The sequence below is a fragment of the Rhinatrema bivittatum genome, chromosome 4 (assembly GCF_901001135.1).
Source record: "Rhinatrema bivittatum chromosome 4, aRhiBiv1.1, whole genome shotgun sequence".
Taxonomy (NCBI): Eukaryota; Metazoa; Chordata; class Amphibia; order Gymnophiona; family Rhinatrematidae; genus Rhinatrema; species Rhinatrema bivittatum.
The window spans coordinates 163,965,114-163,983,705 of record NC_042618.1 but is presented as its reverse complement, the minus strand read 5'-3'; the positions used below and the strand labels follow the sequence as shown (position 1 = coordinate 163,983,705).

Sequence of the window (18,592 nt, the reverse complement as noted above, 5' to 3'; positions counted from 1 at the left end):
TAACTCCTTTAAAAATTCACTTGTTAGATTGTAAGCTTTTTGGGGATGAGATTTAATGTATCTGAATTTTAAAAATGCTGTTAAGCCATCTTGAGCATTATTTGGAAAGGTGAGCTAAATATCCACATTTATTATTAAGAATACACCTTCTATTGAGAAAAGAGAACAAGCTGCAGTACACAGAAATTACACATTGGCAAAGTAGCTAATGTTGGTCACACACAGTGCTGCTTTCTGGACAAAAATTTTAATTTAATTTAATTTTAAAAACTTTTCTATACCGTCGTTTAGTGATATACCATCACAACTGTTTACAAATAGGCACATAAATAAAATCGAAATGGATTGTACTTTAACCAGAGGGTGCTGCAGTTGTTCATCACATTCAGAATGCATTTTTTTTTATTTTGAGGGACCACAGGACATATTAAGGAGGTGGAGGAAAAAAAGATGCCAATATTGGGGAGGGGAAAAAAAGCCCTGGTCACAAAACAGAAAAACCCTCTCCAAATACAGAATAAGTGACCATAAATTTACAGTAGAAATGTACAGACAAAAACTACCTCTTGTCCACTCTAGCCTCTCCCACTCTCCTCCTATTCCCTTCAGGAGGTGATGGGATACAAAGGGCGGGGCTGGATTAGGGAGAAAAGTGACTCTTCCTTGCTGTGCTCTGTCTGCTCCAGGTTCCACCCCCTTCTCCCCATCCTGTTCCCTGCATAACTGCCTGAGAAGGGAGGGGCTGCAGCAGGAAGCAGGGGGCTGTTCTCTGCTGCCTGATGTTGAGGGCACTGTCCAATAGAGTCATTAGGGCAGAGCCTTGTGTGCTCCTGCAGAGAAACCTCTAGTGCTGCCTTTTAAAACTGCCGAGTTCCAGGTGATCCGCCTGAGCCTGCCAAAGGGAAGAGCCAGCTCTGCTTTTTCTCTTTCTCCAGTATTGGACAGCTCATAAAGTCTGTTTTTTGGGGGTTTGCATTTCAGTTTTTATCTGCATGTTTCTCTTTCTGATTTGTGGTCTTTTATTCTGTATTAGGTCAGGGGGGGGTCTGTGCATGTTGTGTGGGACCAAGTGAGAGATTCTGCTAGCTTGTGGTTCCCGTGAAGGGATCTGTAGCAGTCTGATTCTGTTCTGTTTCCCCAGTAGATGTATTGGTATTTCTAGAGGCTGTAATATTTACAGCTGCTGTTTTGTAGGTAGGGCTGTTTGAGTCCTAGGAATTAATGTTGTTATGGGAGGTTTTCTGTATGGGGTTCTGGGAGGTCCATATTCAGCAGCGCAGGGAGGGGTACATTTTTTTTTTAGATGAGATTAGTGGGTCTTACCCAGTAAGTCTTCTGTTGAATATATTCTCCTAAAATTACCTCAGTAACTATAGAACAGCATTTCTCTGATCAGACTTCAATATCATTCAATATCAGTGCTATTCTACCCATATTTAAGCGCTGCCTCCAGAATGCTCCCACCATTCCTATTTGATCCAGGTGAAATTTTTCCTGTGAGAAATTACAATTTTTTTTTTCCTAGGCAACTGCCCTTTCAATATTGACTTTTGAGTGTCTTTTGCCGGTTTTGTGGGGCTTCACAAATAGTGACTTTCATTTTCAGTGTTTTATTTTCCCTAGGAGTTTTAAAGTGGTTATTAATGGAACAAAAATTACATTTAACTTGAAAAATGACAAGTCATTTTTTTCTCACTGATTTTTTTTCCTATTTTTGTTGTAATATACATTGATAAATTCCCAGGAAAAATAAAATAAAAACTGAAAATGAAGGTCCCTGTAATCACAGGCAGTGGAAGAAGTGTGCATTACAGTTCCTAAGGTGATGCCACAGTATGAATATATTTCTTTGTATTGGGTGAGTTGTAAGGGGAAATGTCCTAGCTCCGTTGCTGGGGAGACTTTCTGTGTATGTGGAGGTGCATGTGGGGTTTATATTAAGACTCTTCCTTCCTGACCACTCCCATATAGAACTTCACAGATAATTTTACTAATATTGTCTTTTTTTTTTTAACCTACTGTTTATTAATCTTAGAAAATACCAACAAAACAACCAGTGTTCAAGTTAATGTTTCCATAACTCCTCGTGTGTCCCAAAGACAAAACTAATATTAGAAGAGCAGTGACATCTTTGCCTTTAAGCAACAGACTCCCCTCCCCTCCCAGCCCAAGGCCAAATCAAATTTATATATCAACTTCTCCATGCGGCTTCCATAAAGTAACAAATCCCCACCTCCCATTGTTTTATATTTCACATTTTTTCCCTCTAGAAATTTAGTAGCCAGCTTGGTATTTTTACGGGGTGATTGAGACTGACCAGGAGTATATGTATTCATAAGAGGACCTTGGAATGTTTTCTTATTAAGTCTTTTATAGCTAATTTAAAGGGAGGGGAGGGGGTGGAATAGGCATGTGTAAATGTCACTTTAATTTGCCTCCTTTCAAACCTAGCTTGCCTCCCTGTTACCCCACAAACATTTCTGTCCAGTGATACCACTGAAAGCTGCCCACGACATTTCTGCACAGCTAAATCTTTGTGGATATGGTGATATCTTTGCAGAAATGCCATGCGTTAAATTCTGCAGCCTTGCATGATGAAATGGTGTGACGGGAGAGGATCAGGCCCTCTGAGTTCTGCTGCTTCTCCAGCTCCTTACCAGGTTAACAGCGTTGTCGTATTCCCACACTGACTAGTCTGTCAGTGGAACAGCATCAAAGGCCTTACTGAATAACTAGGAAACATACGCTGCACCTCCTCATCCCAACACCAAAGCCAAGCAGCAGCCTTCGATGCTAGGACTGGATGTTTCCAATTCAGGGCAGAGAGTAGGCACGCCAGTGAACCTCACTGCTCACGTTGCGGGGAACCCGGGGCAGTGCTGGGCGAACCTCACTGTGAACTAAAATTATTCTTTGTAAAAGTGATGCTTAAAAAATAAAAAGGACCTTTATGTATTCCAGAAATTAATGCAATCGAGTATTGAAAGAAGGTGAGAGCCTGCAAGAGGGTAAGGGGAGGATCCAGCCCAGAACCTGGCTGACAATGTCTATCCTCCATGCTCCTGAGAGTGGAACAGGCATCAGGTGAGGCTCTGCCCATGTCTCTCTCATCCTAGCTCCTATTGCAGAGAGATGATGCCCTGGTGATGTGTATCACTGATTACCATATTATGCTCTGATTGGTTCTTTGGTTTTCTGTAGCCAGGATCTGGGTCCATACAACGAAGGAGCTGTACATGACTCCTTTTGCCGCCTTATTCAGGAATGCAGCCAGATAATGGAGCGGGATGAGGAGGAGCTGGAGTTAGAGAAGCTGCATCTGGGGGGCAAAGGTAATCTCCCCTCCCCCCATCGCACATGCACACACATACGCACCAGTTTATTTTTGTCTCCTCGGCGGGTCCTCATCACCTCTCCAGTCACCAAAAACTATGAAGCCTCTGAGATGTGCCATCAGTGCCACGCTTTGGTCAGTAGTAACACTGTAGAAAATGGCAGATAAAAATCCATGAGCCTGTCCAGCCTGCCTGGACAGGCTCTGCCCTGCTAAGATTATTTCCCAGCTGTCAGCCATGGGAGCGTGTCTGTTTGCAGGTTATCACTCTTTTTTCGAGTCAAGTGTTTGTTGTCTTCCTCATTTTGGTTCTCGACCATCATGGGGAGATCCCGTGTTTAATTTGACACCCTGCATCTCGCTTTCTTATCGTTAAATTTTGTAATAATCTAAACCGTTACCAAAACCAGTGAGGCTGTTGCCCGAATGTCCTGCCCCCCATGGTCTTGCTGGATGATTCCTGACCACCACCGACCTGCTGGCTTTGATCCAGTTGATATCTGGTGAGTTGTAGGATGCGGATACTAGCCCGGTTACCCTGTGATCCAGTATCGCTAGATGAGTATGTATATGCATGCCTGCACATGGGCATTCCAGACTGGATCTCCTGACTTGCCAAACTCTGATGCCCTATAACAGCAGGATCTGTGATACATTGTTGTCTCTTGCTTACAGATAATGTGGCATACTTGATACCCCCTGTACACCATATAGGTACAGAAGATGACCTAGATGAGGTGGCACAGCATCAGAATTTCTCCTCAGACACACTGAGAATCCTGGCCAGCATGCCAAGCCGGACCATCGGTGAGCAGGCCTTGTGCTGAGTCATCCAAGTTTTCTTCTTCTTGAGGACACAACAAGGGAGTTGAAATGTGAATAGCAGTACCAGTTCTTAAAGAACATGTGTGGTGAATTGGACCAAGGGCCTTCCTCTCTATGAAAGAGCTGGCAGGTACCAGTTTGGAAGGCCTTGAGTGGTGTTCTCCAACATCATATTCAGGAGACGCATATAAATTGTCAATATAAAGTCTGCATAAATTCCCATAAATAAGAGGGATATTACAAAAAATGATTATGGGAGTAGAAAAGAGTTAGTGAGCCACAACCACCCATCCAACCTGACCCTGCCCTATAGAAATCATATATCCAAACCCCTATCCCACAGGAATCACCCAACTCACCCGATCCTAGCCTACTGGCACCACCTTGTTAATTAATTTCTGTTTTTTTAGGAACCATTGAACCAACCCAGCCTTGCTTTGCCCCACAAGGATCACCATAATCTAAACCAGCTCTACCATGCATGGATCAGACTTATTCACACCTGCCCCACAGGGACTGGGAAATAACTCAACCACCTTATCAGCCCAATTTTGTCCTTAACAGCAAACCAACCCTCAGGGCAGGTTTAGGGGGGTGCAGAGCCAGGGGCAAATATACCAGCACAGATGTTCTAGTCAAGAAGGTTAGTGGCAGAGTGTGAGCTCGTGTTCGAGCTTTTCCTCGTGCCCTGCTAGAATCCTCTGCGTTTGCCCCTAGACTGTGGTGTCCTGATCCCTTTTTTATTTAGTTAGTTAGTTAATTAATTAATTATTTTTCATTTTAAGCGGCAAATCAGAGCCAGTCATGGTTGCCCCATTTGCCACCCCTGCCAGCCTTGTCCTGGATAGGGAAGGACTATTTACGTCCATCTTTCCAAAGGATGTAAACTGTGCCTGGGAGCGACCACCCAACACAGTCACAGCCTAACACATAAGGATTGAATGCGACTTGTTAAGATAACATTTGGAGGATGGTTTTTTACAGTGATTTACATGAGCAAGAAATGTTTTCTGCATGTTTAATCGACTTCCCTTAATGTGTTCCACAATACGTGTGCTTGAGAGGAGGCATTCACAGGGGTGCATGTAGGTCGGAGTAGTTAAAATACATGTATAGATTACTTTTTTCCATGGAAAGCAATTTGCGTAGAGCTGAAAATATAACTACACAAAAGGAAAGTGCAGATGTGTGCAGGTACTTTGTATCTGCAGCAAGTTTCATGGCAAAAGTATGTGCATACTTTCACTTTGAAAAATGGGGTAAAGTCCCGGCAGACATTCTCCTGTTGTAGACGATGTGGAAATTGTCCCCCAAAACATAAAAAGTTGTGTGGGGAATGTACAACTTATGTACATTCCTCACACATACATACATTATTTTTATATATATATATATTTTTTTTTTTAAATTTTATTTTTTTTTTATTGCCTTGCAGGCCGCAGTCGAGGGGCTATTATTTCGGAATACTATAACCGCACAAATAAACTGCGCCGCAGGAAAAGCCGCCCTTCCATCCATGACCTGAGGCGCGTAGCTCGGCCCAGTATTCGACAGTATGACCTGGAGCGAGATTCTGGCAGTGAGCTGGAGGAAGGTGAATCGGCATGTCCTGCAGGTTTCACCAGTGTTGGCAGTCTGAATCATACTAGTGCGGGGGGTCTCAGAGCCTGGACCTGTGAATCCTGCACTAGTAAATGAGGGGGTGAATTCTGCCATTTCTGCTGCTGCCTCCTTGACATGTGCAGGCATTAATGTGATAGGCGGGTAACTCTGTAAATGCTGAACGGGCGTTTATTGCGGATTATTGTGCACATTAGTAAACCAATACAGATTTTATCACTGTAGGGGGTATATTTATTAGGTTGTATAATGTGTTGTTTTGGGTTGGGTTTTTTTAAATATTCTGTGTTGAGCAGATTTTTAATCCCTGGAAACGTGGATAATTTTCAAATCAAATAAACTGAGATGGTGGAAGGGAGCTCTGGGTGGCAGCATTAATACAGAGCTTAATTTGGGGGACTGATGATGGGGATAAGAAGCAGCACTGCTAGGAAGAGAGCTTATTATTAAAGAGGCTGATTTGCAAAGGGGTTACACTCCTAAACTGGGTCCTTTGAAAATATACTAGGCCCGAGTTTCACTAGATGCCTAAACTGAGAGCCCTAAAAAGTGGACAGCTGCAGGAAGTGGGGGAAGGGGGGACAGTTAGAGAAGGGAAACAAATTTAGGAGCTTAGCACTGATTTTCAGAACTAGGCAGCTAACTTTAGGTGCCTACATCTAGGCAAATGAATAACAGAGCCTAAATTTAGGATGCTAAATGTGACTGAAACCAAATGCATAGAGTTTCCAAAATTTAGGCACTCAGCTTTTTTAAAATATCAGCTTCTAAGTTTTACTTGATTGCCACTTTTTGTTAGCCCTCATGGCAAATTAATTCAATTAAAACAAAAACAAATTATACATTATACAGCTAAATAGTTTTAAAACTCAACCCAATCAATCTTCCACCCCATCCCCCCCTACACGCCCATGTCCATGGCTAAATGCTCAGGATTCAGAGAGAGCTGTTCCTAGAGCCGTGCCATGACCTTTGGATGTACTTGTCCTTCCCTAGAAAAGAGGAGTCTCTTGGTGACGGAACTGCAGAACCTTTCAGCTGGACAGCGGGACCGCTTGCTACAAATGATGCCTGTCAGCCTGGCAGAGAAACGAGCGCTGAGGTCTGTGCATGTCTTTATTGTCCCACTGCCTGGAGCTGCGGTTCCCTGGCACACAGGGTAACATAGAAACGATAAGGCCTAATGGGCCCAGGGCAGAGGCGCTGTATCCTGGAAGCAGCAGGGAGAGGCCTTGTTAAAGGTTGTATTGTAGTGCTGTGCAGTGCTGGAAGTCGTACATGAATGGAAAATTAGTTCTTACCTGTTAATTTTTCTTCCTGTAGTACCACGGATCAGTCCAGACTGTGGGTTGAGCCTCCTGTCCAGCAGATGGAGACAGACCATCTGCTGGACAGGAGAGGGTATCCTATATCAGGACAGAGCCTACCCTGCAGCCCTTCAGTGTAACCATTGTGAAAGCAGATAAGAATAAAGATAACCAGTAAAAGATCAAGCAAGGAACAAGAGAACTCAGAAAACCTAACAATTGCAAACATTGAATGGACTCTGTATATGGATGCTCTTGCATAAATATCCATTTCATCAAAACAGATGCTTCCAGTGCCTTTAAGTATAATCACAGATGAAAAACATCCAGTATCCTGCAAACAGAGGAAGAAAAGCTTTGAGTGGATGACAGAAAAATACAGGGAAGTGTGTCTGGACTGATCCGTGGTACTACAGGAATGAAAATTAACAGGTAAGAACTCATTTTCCTTTCCCTGTACGTACCCGGATCAGTCCAGACCGTGGGATGTACCAAAGCTTTCCCTACAGAGGGTGGGACAGAGATAGTCCCTCTCGAAGCACCTGCCGACCGAAGGAACCAAACACTGGCACCTGTACATCAAGGCGGTAATGTCGAGCAAAGGTATGCAGGGATTTCCACGTAGCTGCCCTGCATATTTCCTGCGGAGAGACCGATTGACTCTCCGCCCAAGAAGTAGCCTGAGAACGCAAGGAATAAGCCTTTAGGCCCTCCGGAACCGCCCGGCCTTGGCAGATATAGGCCGACGAAATAGCCTCCTTCAGCCACCGAGCGATCGTAGTCTTCGAAGCTTGGTTGCCCCTATTTGGACCACTCCACAGGACTAAAAGATGATCGGAAACCCGTAAGTCATTGGTAACCTGAAGATAACGCAGTAACACGCGTTTTACAGCAAGGCGGCGAAGATCACTCCCAACTGTTCTTGCTATATCCTCAGGAGAGAACTCGGGAAGCTCCACCGACTGATTGACATGAAAAGAAGAAACAACCTTTGACAAGAAAGAAGGTACAGTCTTGAGAGAAACTCCTGAATCAGAAAACCGCAGGAAGGGCTCTCTACAGGACAATGCTTGACTTTCCGACACCCTTCTGACGGAGCAGATAGAAACCAGGAAAACGGTCTTGAGCGTCAGATCCTTAAGGGTAGAGAAAAAAACAGCTGAGCTGTACGGCCCTGAGGAGCAGGTGCAGGAGTCCGAACCCTGCTCGCTTCTTTGCTAAACAGAAATAAGCTGCTGAGTAATCAACAAGCTCTTAAAGCTGAAGTGCCTCAAACATTTTTTTTTTGTTTTTGTTTTACTTTGAAATGCAGGGGAATGAACTTCCCTGCTGGCACAGCCGGGGAATTGAGCGTCCCGGGAGAGAGAGGCAGCTAAATAGGGGGAGTGACTGGTCCACCAGTATCGTCCCAACAGAACGTTCACCGGGAAGGGAGCCTAGGCTGAACAACACAAGAGTGAGGAGACAGCACTGTCTCCTGAAAGAAACAGAGCTTTTTCAAAAGTTTGACAGAACTGTCTCTTTTTTTTTTTTTTTTAATTTAGAAAGAACAAAGATACTTGCTTGATCTGACAGAGATAGAGGAAAAAAACCCAACAGGGCAAAGGCTAAGGAATTAAGCTAGGGAACCGCAGGGTGAGCTGCCAGCATCTGCTGGAGACAGACAAATACTGAAGGGCTGCAGGGTGGGCTCTGTCCTGATATAGGATACCCTCACAGTTTTGGTCTGTCTCCATCTGCTGGACAGGAGGCTCAACCTACGGTCTGGACTGATCTGGGTACCTACAGGGAATTATTCTTTCACCCTTGACATGCTGCTTGGGACGTGGCCCATTATAACCATGTGAATGCTCCTGCGTAGTGCTAGGTCCTATTGGAGGTTTAGAAACACTTGGAGGCAGATTTTATAAATCTGCGCACGCACGTACTTTTGTTCGCGTACCAGGCGCGAACAAGAGTATGCGGGATTTCAATAGATACCCGCGTAGCCGCGCATATCCATTAAAATCCGGGGTCGGCGCGCGCAAGGCTGCCCAAAATCGGCAGCCTGCGCGCGCCGAGCCACACAGCCTGCCTCCATTCCCTCCAAGGCCGCTCCGAAATCGGAGCGGCCTCGGAGGGAACTTTCCTTCGCCCTCCCCCCACCTTCCCCTCCCTTCCCCTACCTAACCCACCTCCCCCCTACCTCTATCCCGAAAGTTATTTGCGCGTGCCGGGCCGGCTGCCGCGCTCCATGTTCCGGTCCAGGGGCTGCTGTCACGCCCCCGGGCCGGAACCACGCCCCCGGACACGCCCCCAAAATGCCGCGTCACTCCCGGTACGCCCCCCGACACGCCCCTTCATGCAAGCCCCGGGACTTACGCACGTCCCGGGGCTTGTGCGCGCCGCCGAGCCTATGCAAAATAGGCTCGGCGTGCGCCGGGGGCGTTTGGGGTAGGTTTTCGGGGGGTACGCGCGTATCTTACGTGCATACCCCTTTGAAAATCTACCCCTACGTGTATAAAAAGCTGCCATCCTGTTATGACCGATGGGCCCCCACTGTTCTTGCATGGATCCTGTGATATCTATAGTGACTGAGCTGAGCTGTCTCTCCTTTGCAGGCAGGTGACTTCTGTTCAGCCAGCACGTATTCAGGGGAGGGGTTCACTGTCCTTCTGCAGTCAGATAAAGTATTACATCATTATGGTAAGTATTCACATTACAGCCTTTAAACCAGATTCTGAATGCTTAAGTCACTTTGAAAATAAATATTTTGGTACTTTATCTTACACCATGACTGAAAAATATAGAAAAGCTAGCAAACTAGATTGTGGACAATCCTAGTAACTATTATGGTATGCGTGGGCAGGATTCAGTAATTTAGACTTTTTCATAATGTCTCTTTCTTTGTACTAAAGATCCTCAGTTGTTACCTTGACAGAAGACCTAGATTGAGGAAAGCTTCATCTTTATTTGGGAGTAATAGTTACTCATTGTGCAGGTATTTTTTTCGGGGGCGGGGCTGCAGTGTATTGTGTACAATTCTTCCGGTTACAGTTGTTGGTTGAGATGATGGTTTTATGCCAGAGGTTTGCAGGAAGCAATCAGTTTGTAATACAGTGATGTCTGAACATGCAACCAGCTAGGAATGTAAAATATTTGTGGTGAAATATATTTTCTGTTTCTAAACGTGCAAAAATTTGCATCAGAACGTTTAAAAGAAGTTGCTGGACTAGGGTAGTAAATGCAATTTAATCTGAAGAGTATAGCAGACTTACTGAAGAGCAAGTCCTATGAGATTTGGAACTGCATTGTTTGGTTTGACCACGGAGATGTTGAGGGGGCAGTTGTGTCCAGCTTGTGTTTTGATCTGGGGTGAAGTGGGGGGGGGGGGGCAGGTGTGTCCAGCTTGTATTTGATCTGGGGGGGAGGGGATGGGAAGAAGGGGTGGTTGTGTCAGGCTTACGACTGGCCAGGAGGAGGGGAGCGAGGAGAGGGAGCAGTTGTGGCAAGCATTCGTTTGGCTTTGGGAAAGCTGCTCTGACTTTTTTTTTCTTCTCGCTGTTTGGTGCAGGGTTTCCGAAGCCTGTGGTATGCGCTTCTGTCCTTCGTCTATTCCCTGCAGCCCTGGAGATACTCCTTGAAGCAGATCAGTGGTCGCTTTGGATCCAGTGTCCTCTCCTATTTCCTCTTTCTCAAGACATTGCTCCTGTTCAGCATATTCCTCTCCCTCATCAGCCTCCTCTTCATTGTTGTCCCCCAAGCTGTACATCCTCCAGCAGTAACAAACAGCAGGAAGTTCACCGGGATGGAGCTTCTCACCGGGGCAGTGAGTGCTGAAAGGAACAGGGGAGATTCTTTTTCTGCTCCACTCTTGCCACTTCTTTACCTCTGTGTTGGTCTCTTTCAAAATTCGAAAATCTTTCTTGGCATGAAAATTTGTACTGGCCAAAATAATACATAAGGTGGTGAAAAGAATTACCCAGCTTGCTGGTCAGTATTGTCTCTGCTCAGTTTACATTTTGGCAGGAGATGACGTTTTCTTCTGCTATAGCTGCTTGACTCAGCATTTGGTGAGGGTCTGTCTGTGTTCTGTAGGGGTGACTGAGGTGAGGGGCTCTGCTCGCTTGTAGTTTCTGTGTAGGGATCTGTAGCAGTCCAGCTTGTTCCGTTTTCCAGCCTGCCCTGCACCCCCAGTATTGGCTGATCCAGGGAGCAGAAAACCGGAACTGGGCTTCGAACCACATTCCTCCACATGGCAGTGCCGCTGACCCACCGAGCTGGCCTGCTAAGCGTTTGTGTGTTCGGGTTTTTTTCCCCCCAGGGTTTTGTTACTTTCCCAAGTGCCTGTTAGTAGAGGGACATTATGTTATCATATATGCGCAACTCGTTCTGCCTCATTCTTCGCCAACGTTTCTGTTTCTCTCTGGCTCTCCCTTTCTCTGTGTACATTCACCTGTTGTTTGATCACTTGTGCTTCTCTCTTCCCTCTCAGGGTTCCTTTACGTGTTCTGTCATGTATTATGGCTACTACAGTAACTTTACTCTGAATGAGGCCTGCATCCAAGGTTTCAATGGCAGCCACTGTGAGAGTACAGTTGGGCACCTAGCCTATAACATGCCGCTGGCATATGCGTTTACTGTGGGGACTGCCTTCTTCATCACCTGCATCATCCTCGTGTACAGGTGAGACAGGTGTGCTCTGGTGCACAAACCTTCCATTACACTTGACTTTCCGGAGGTAGAACCTCCCTTCACATTCTGTTAACTATTGCATTTCCAGCAATCCCCATTATGAGTGCTGGGAGTGCAATCTCTAAATATTTGAAATAAATAAATAATTTAGAATTAGATCAGTTGAGGCTCCATCAATTCACTTGCTCTACAGACAAAGGTAAGTTGTAGGTTCTGATATCTTTTATTGGTCATTTAGAAAATAAATTTAAAAAAAAATGTTATCAAAGGTGCAATTTTAGCTTCATAGGTCCCTTCCTTGCAAATCCCCCAGAGCAGTTCCAATCTGCATCTCTGTGACAGCTACAAACCCATCTGGGAGACTTGGAAGGTCATATGCAATGTCATTTATTTACAGTTTCTTTTTGTTGGTTCAATACAAGCTTCACGAGCCTCCAAAAGCAAACTCTTTCCTGGTACCAGTTTGGCAGCAGTTGTGTTGATCTGTGATCCTTGGGTCCTCTCTTGCTCTCCAGCATGTCCCGCTCTTTTGGAGAGAGTTACCGCGTGGGAAGCACTTCAGGAGACCTTGCCAATAAAGTCTTCTCCTCCTGGGACTACAAGGTCATGCAGAAACGCTCTGTCCGGCTGCAGCATGAAAACATTTACATCCAGCTGAAGGTAAGGCCAGCACCTGCCTCTTGGGTGCATCCCCTAAACATGGATTGGGGTGAGATGGGTGAAGGTCAAGAGCCTGGGGTGGAAGAATGAAAAGGTCCTGGCTTGGAGGAGCTTAAGGAAAGAAGGGTCTACGTTGAGGTCGGTTGGGTGATGGGGGTGCAGGACTGGATTGGGTGTGTACAGCTGGGCAGAATAGTAACATAGTAAATGATGGACAGAGACTAAGTGGCCCATCCAGTCTGCCCATTTGAGATTCTTCCTGTCTGGTTTTCTGCCACTTTGGGCAGGTAAACACATAAATCCCCCATACTAAAAGCAACGCCAGCTCCTCTCCCCCTCCCCATGTTTTTTACGCAACCTTTTCCTACCACTGCCCTCCGTGTCTATCCCAAGCATGTTCAGATTCTGTTACAGTGCTCCCCTCCACTGCTGTGTCCTCGGGCAGAGGGGGAGAGCTGCTTTTTAATATCTTGCAACCTTTTCTTTGCAGGAGTTGCTTTGTGACAGGCGGCGGCACACCTCCCAGCAAATAACAGCCTGGGGAAGGCTGCAAACCCTGGCAGTTCATTCCCTGGTGTGGATTCTGTCCTTTGGGAGCGTGCTGGGTTCTGCCATTCTTGTGTATTATTTCTCTGAATACATCCATAAGGTGTGTGTGGAGATCAAGGAGACTCTGTCCCCAGGGCTGGTTTTCATTCTTGCCCTCAGATTGTTGAAAGCTTCAGCACTGGGTGTGGAGGCTGGGGATGGAAAAGCAGGGAGAAGAGCAGAGACAAGAGAAGGGGGAGCGGGCAGCCCATCCATTCATCTTCCCTTCCCCCTTCCCTTCTCCCTTCCTTTGTCTTCTCCCTCCTTCAGTTCACTCTCCCTTGCACCCTTCAGAAGTCCCTCTCCTTCCTTCCCATCCTTTGTCTCTCTTCGCCCTCTTTGTATCAGGCAGGATGCTGCTACTACTATCAGTACTTATCATTTCTATAGCATTAGCAGAGCACTGTGTATACAGGGACAGCTTTTGCAGCGTGCAACCTGTGTGGTCGCACAGGGTGTCGGCACTTGGGGACCGCAATGCCCCCTCCCGATGCTGCTGCTGCTGGCCTAAGAAAAGCCACGGTCCCTCCTCCGACGGGGCCCACGGGGCATAGAAGAGTTACTGCTGAGCACCACTGCTGCCGCTGCTTACTCTGCCAACAAGAGGGCAGCACTGGGGGACCCGGTGCTTATAATCACTGCTTCCTGCCAATATTTTGAACTGCACGGAGGGGGTGGGGGGGGGGGGTGTGGGGAGAGAGAGACTGATGAAAGGAAGCAGCATTTAGAAGTGCTGGGCCTCCAGTACTGCTCTTCTTTCCCTGGGACAGGATTATAAGGTAAGAGTGAGGAGGGAGGAAGGGAAACAGGGACAGAAGGGAAGAGCAACGCCACAGGTGATAGCATGAATAAAGCTACTTTTTTTCACCCCGGGGGGGGGGGGGATTTCACTTTTTGCACAGTACGTGTTTAGACTAGCGTCATCCCTGATGCTACAGATACACAGAAGCAACTACCCTGTTGAGCTTACAGTTTAATCAGGACACATAGATAAGTAAGATTTCAGGAAATATATTTGTCACAATAAATAGAGTTAAAATTGACAAGGCCATGATTAGAGAGAGCCAGGGTTTAAGCTCTCAAAGCATCCTTAAAAAAAAAAGAGGAGCTTTGAGGTGGGACTTGAATATGACCAGAGAAGGGTTGTGGGATGGGCTCCACTGCCCCATGTGGTTGTTTTCCCATTTTACTGGCATGCCCTAGGTGGAGGGGGGGCATAGAGGGTAATGTAGTTCACTTACTGCTTGGGGGGGGGGGGGGAGCAGGGGTGCCACAGGCTTTTCATTGCCTTCTCTCTGTTGCAGTATTACAGGGGCAAAGTGAAGCGCAGCAGTGAAACGCAGCTGGAGGTCCTGCTCTTGCCTCTCCCGCTGCTGGTGTCTCTCATTAACCTGCTGCTGCCCTATTTCTATAGCCTGCTGGCACTCTGGGAGAAGCAGGACTCGCCTATTCTGGAAGTCTACATCGCCATATGCAGGTGGGAGGACCATATTGAAACGCTTTGTCCAGACAAGTTGAGACTTAGCCGGGGCACACCCCCGAGTTTTGAATTCCCTGGATAAAAGAGGCAGGTCAGGGCATTCCAGGGTGGGGGCTTAAACTTAGCGAGTAGTTTGGTTGTGGTGGAGAGCAGATCTGAATTTATCCAGGGTAACCTTCAGCATGCAGCCAGATAAATTTTCTCTCTGTTTATGGTGGGGGACAGAATTTGTAATTCAGCAATGGCTTTATTCTTCCCCACCCCTTACAATACTGTAAAAAAAACCAAAAACATCGCTAAGTCTAGTTGTGGCCCTCCCGCCTCCCGCCCCCCCCCCCCCCCCCCCCCCATCCCACATCACTTCTCAGATTGTAAAAAGAAAATGTTGGGGCTGTAATACCCAAGCCCCATCTTCCCTGCCCTCCCCGCCCCCCATTAAAAAGTAAAGACGACTGCCGTGACTTGAGCTTCCCCCAAACCCCATGTGGAGCTCAGGTCATGGTGGTCACCATGGCCTGAGCTCCACTTCTGCTTCTAAAAAAAAAAAAAAAAAAAGTGTGGCCCCCCCCCCCTCCCCGAACCCCCCGAAATTATCCCAGCGGGAGCAGTTCCGAGCAGGGGTTGGTCAGCTGCCGATGAAGCGACCAATCCTGAAGAGCGTGCGGTGAATAAATGAATGTCTTAAGTGCTGGTGCCTGCCAGCTGTGCCCTGCGCGAGAGTAGGTAAGCGCTTCTCCTGCTGACTTCGGGCGGGCAGGGAGGTGGAAGTGCTGGCACGCTTTTTTTTTTTAAGAAGCAGAAGGGGAGTTCAGGTTGTAGCACCTTCTGTTTTTGAAACAGCATGGACTCTCTCGAGCTTTTGGGATCCTGCCAGGCACTTGTGACTTGGACTGGCCCCTGTCGGTACAGGATACCGGGCTTGATGGACCCTCGGTCTGACCCAGAATGGCAAATCTTATGTTCACTTGGTGGTGGGTGGGGGGAGACTGAGGCCGTGGCAGCCACCTGGAATTATAAAACTGGGGGGGGGGAGGGGGGGCTCAGATACTACGGCTCCAACAATTTTATTTTTTACAGTTTGGAGGGAGGGGAGAGGATTGGTCTGCTAGGTTCCATGATGTGTTTTCCTCAAATATTAAATAAGCCGACGAGCAGCAGACGACCCTGATAACTTTAACTTTAGCCAAGTGTACTCAGCAGAAGATAAGTTCCATTGGATATTTGGCGAAAGTTAGCGGGATAACTCTGCTGCTTGCTGACTTACTGAATATGGCCCTCCAGGAGTTCAAGGTCCTGGCTTTGGCCCTGTCCCAGCCACTTTCAGTGCAGCCCTGCAGGGGTATGGGGAGTGGAAAGTATCGTACCCACAGGAGTCTTTAGAGTGTGCTTACTGCCCTTTTTGTTCTGACTTCCTGTGATTACACAGCTTCTTCAGAAACTTGGGTTATCTCTGTGAGCCATCTGGGTTTTGTTTTTTTTTGTTTTTTTAACAATCTGTGCTTCTTTATGAATTTACATCTACCAGAAGCCGAGCTGAAAACTAGAAATGTTTCTTTAACAGGCACTGTACACTGAAATAGACATGACCCAGCATTTAACTCCGGCTCACTGTGTCACTTCCCTTGACACGAATTCCCCAAAACATTTCCTCCCAGTTTCTCCATCTTTGTCTCCTTTTCTGATTATCCATTCCTTTCATGGCCCCTTTATTTCAGGAATTTGATTCTGAAGATGTTAGTCTTGGGTGTTCTCTGTTACCACTGGTTGGGACGGAAGATGAAATACCTAGAGAATAAGGTATGTGGCTGGGTCACAGCTGGAATTGCATGACATCTGGCTGTTAGAGTATCCCCTTCCCCTACCCCTTTATCATGTGAAACAGGTATAGACAGACCCAAGTCCAGAAGTTTTCAGTTTCTTTTACACAGGATGAGGGAATTTGCGCCTAAGTGTGTGTGTGTGTTGGGGGTGTATTTGATGATCTAAACTGTGAATAGGGGAAACTGGAGGTCCTGAGTTGGTTCCCTTCTCCTCCAGCGTGAAAGTGACAGACTGGGGAGGCAGGTGGCTCCTCCTAGGTGGGCATCCTTCCCTTCCTACTCTTTTGCCCTCACCTGCTGATGCCTTTCTCTCTGTCTCTCTCAGTGTTGGGAGACCTTCCTCGGGCAGGAACTATACCGTTTTGTAGTGATGGACTTTATTTTCACGCTGCTGGACACCTTCTTTGGAGAGATGGTCTGGAGGTAACTTGTGCACTACTGCTCCGGCTCCTTCCTGTTCAGATTGGGAGACTCTGAGGGCCTGAGGCTCTTGCTGACACTGCACCCCTGCACAGAACCAGCTTCTCCCAACTGGTTGCTCGGGCTGCGGAGAAAGAGCTGTATCCCCTCTATCCCTTGGCTCAGAGCCGGGATTGTTCTTCCTTGTCTCCGTCTCTCTGTCTTGTGATGTACAGCTACATTTTCCATAATTCCTTCCTGGGAGTTTGCTAGTAAATCTGACCATAAGAAGGACACTGTCCGTCCCTTTATGCATGGGGTCGTGGCACACAAGCTGAGGGTAGGAGAACTCTCCAGGACTGGCTGAAATGGAAGAGTGCAGTGTGGCACTCATTAGCAAAGGAAGCTTTATTTACTGAAAGCGGTGATGAAGTGGTGTCTCCAGTTTGAGAGCCCTGATGCTACATTTATTTATTTATTGTAACATTTTTATATACTGATAGCCGTATGCAATTGTACCGGTTTACAAGAAACAGGAGGAAGGCCAGAAACCAGGCACGACCGTTACATAGAACGCATAAGAATAACATTTGAACGTATTTAGAGGAACATAGGAAGATAATTGATAACAAATGAGCAAAACATTGATAATTAAAAAAAAAAATGTAGTTAACTTGGTCTTGTAGTACTATGATATAAGGGATATCTCCTTTATTTTGCAACAGCATCATTCTGGAGAAGAGGCAGAAACGAAAACCAGAGTTTGACATTGCTCGCAATGTTCTGGAGTTGATTTATGGACAGACTTTGGCCTGGTAAGATTCTGGCTGTCTGTGTCCATTGGTGGCACGTGGGGCCTAAATTATTTACTTATTTATAAACATTTGATATTCCACACTTTACCAAACTCTTCTCAAGGTGGATTACATTTGTGCATTAGTTTACAGTAAGCTTAGGGACACACGAAAGGGGGAGGGGTCCATAGAAGTTATGAGTAGAGCTGCAAAGAGGATTATAGTGGTTATCTATGGAGTAACATCAAGTATGGTAGCAATATAGGTCTACTTAGATGGGTTAGAGAGCAAGGGTAATGGAAGATACTATAGCACAGATGCATTGGAAAAAGGAAGTAGAGTCAACAAGAGGAAGTCAGGCAGTGGTTCATGATACCGTTTCATGATACAGTTGCATGATCAAGTGATAGAAGGGAAGCTCTCTCACTGTTTTTGTCACAATTTTATTGTTGCCTATGTCTGTCTCCAGGGCTATGTGCCTTGATCAGTTTCTAATAAATACCTCCTTAAGTAATTATGATTCTGTAAATTTGTGCCAGACAGTGGGTTCCTGCTGGGGCATCTCACTTAGGGATGCAGTGATGCATGAGTCGCACTGTCTGAAGATCAGCTCTGGGTGAGGGGAACCTAATAGTTCATGAATTGCTTGTGTTTCTTTTGGCTTAAATAGTGAGGAAACTGCAAATCAGTTTATGAAGAAAATACTGACCTTGTGTGTCTCAATTGCATCCAGGGGATGCTATTGCCAGCCCTTCCTGTGGTTCTAAGTCTTGCTTTCTGTATTTCTCTCAGGTTAGGGTTTCTTTTTGCTCCTCTCCTCCCAGCTGTACAAACGCTGAAGCTGCTGCTGCTGTTCTACATTAAAAAGGTAACCGAGAAGGAAACGGGACGAGTGTGCTAAAGTGCTATGCTTTATAGCAGGGGTAGGGAATTCCGGTCCTGGAGTGTCACAAACGGGTCTGGTTTTCAGGATATCCATGTTGAATATGTACGAGGTACATTTGCATGTACTTCCTCCATCTGACATATACTACTACATCTCATGCATATTTATTGTGGATATCCTGAAAAGCAGACCCATTTGTGGCACT

At 46.3% G+C, this 18,592-nt stretch overlaps 1 protein-coding gene across 6 annotated transcripts in view; it reads left to right on the top strand.

The window, feature by feature from the left end:
• The window catches only part of TMC6 (transmembrane channel like 6), a 41,736-nt gene that overhangs the window by 15,357 nt on the left and 7,787 nt on the right, over nucleotides 1-18,592 (top strand). The window contains exons 1-16 of one of the 6 annotated variants that reach the window (XM_029599099.1): nucleotides 735-877; nucleotides 2,962-3,084; nucleotides 3,202-3,332; nucleotides 4,010-4,141; nucleotides 5,595-5,753; nucleotides 6,776-6,881; nucleotides 9,687-9,771; nucleotides 10,640-10,894; nucleotides 11,561-11,751; nucleotides 12,276-12,420; nucleotides 12,911-13,069; nucleotides 14,313-14,485; nucleotides 16,204-16,285; nucleotides 16,634-16,731; nucleotides 17,433-17,522; nucleotides 18,294-18,369. In XM_029599099.1, coding sequence (XP_029454959.1) covers nucleotides 3,044-3,084; nucleotides 3,202-3,332; nucleotides 4,010-4,141; nucleotides 5,595-5,753; nucleotides 6,776-6,881; nucleotides 9,687-9,771; nucleotides 10,640-10,894; nucleotides 11,561-11,751; nucleotides 12,276-12,420; nucleotides 12,911-13,069; nucleotides 14,313-14,485; nucleotides 16,204-16,285; nucleotides 16,634-16,731; nucleotides 17,433-17,522; nucleotides 18,294-18,369 — 1,923 coding nt within the window. In that variant the 5' untranslated portion in view covers nucleotides 735-877; nucleotides 2,962-3,043. Of the gene's footprint in view, nucleotides 1-734; nucleotides 969-2,961; nucleotides 3,085-3,201; nucleotides 3,333-4,009; nucleotides 4,142-5,594; nucleotides 5,754-6,775; nucleotides 6,882-9,686; nucleotides 9,772-10,639; nucleotides 10,895-11,560; nucleotides 11,752-12,275; nucleotides 12,421-12,910; nucleotides 13,070-14,312; nucleotides 14,486-16,203; nucleotides 16,286-16,633; nucleotides 16,732-17,432; nucleotides 17,523-18,293; nucleotides 18,370-18,592 lie in introns of those variants that run through there. The other 5 variants (XM_029599097.1, XM_029599098.1, XM_029599100.1 and 2 more) reach the window with 5 other exon arrangements.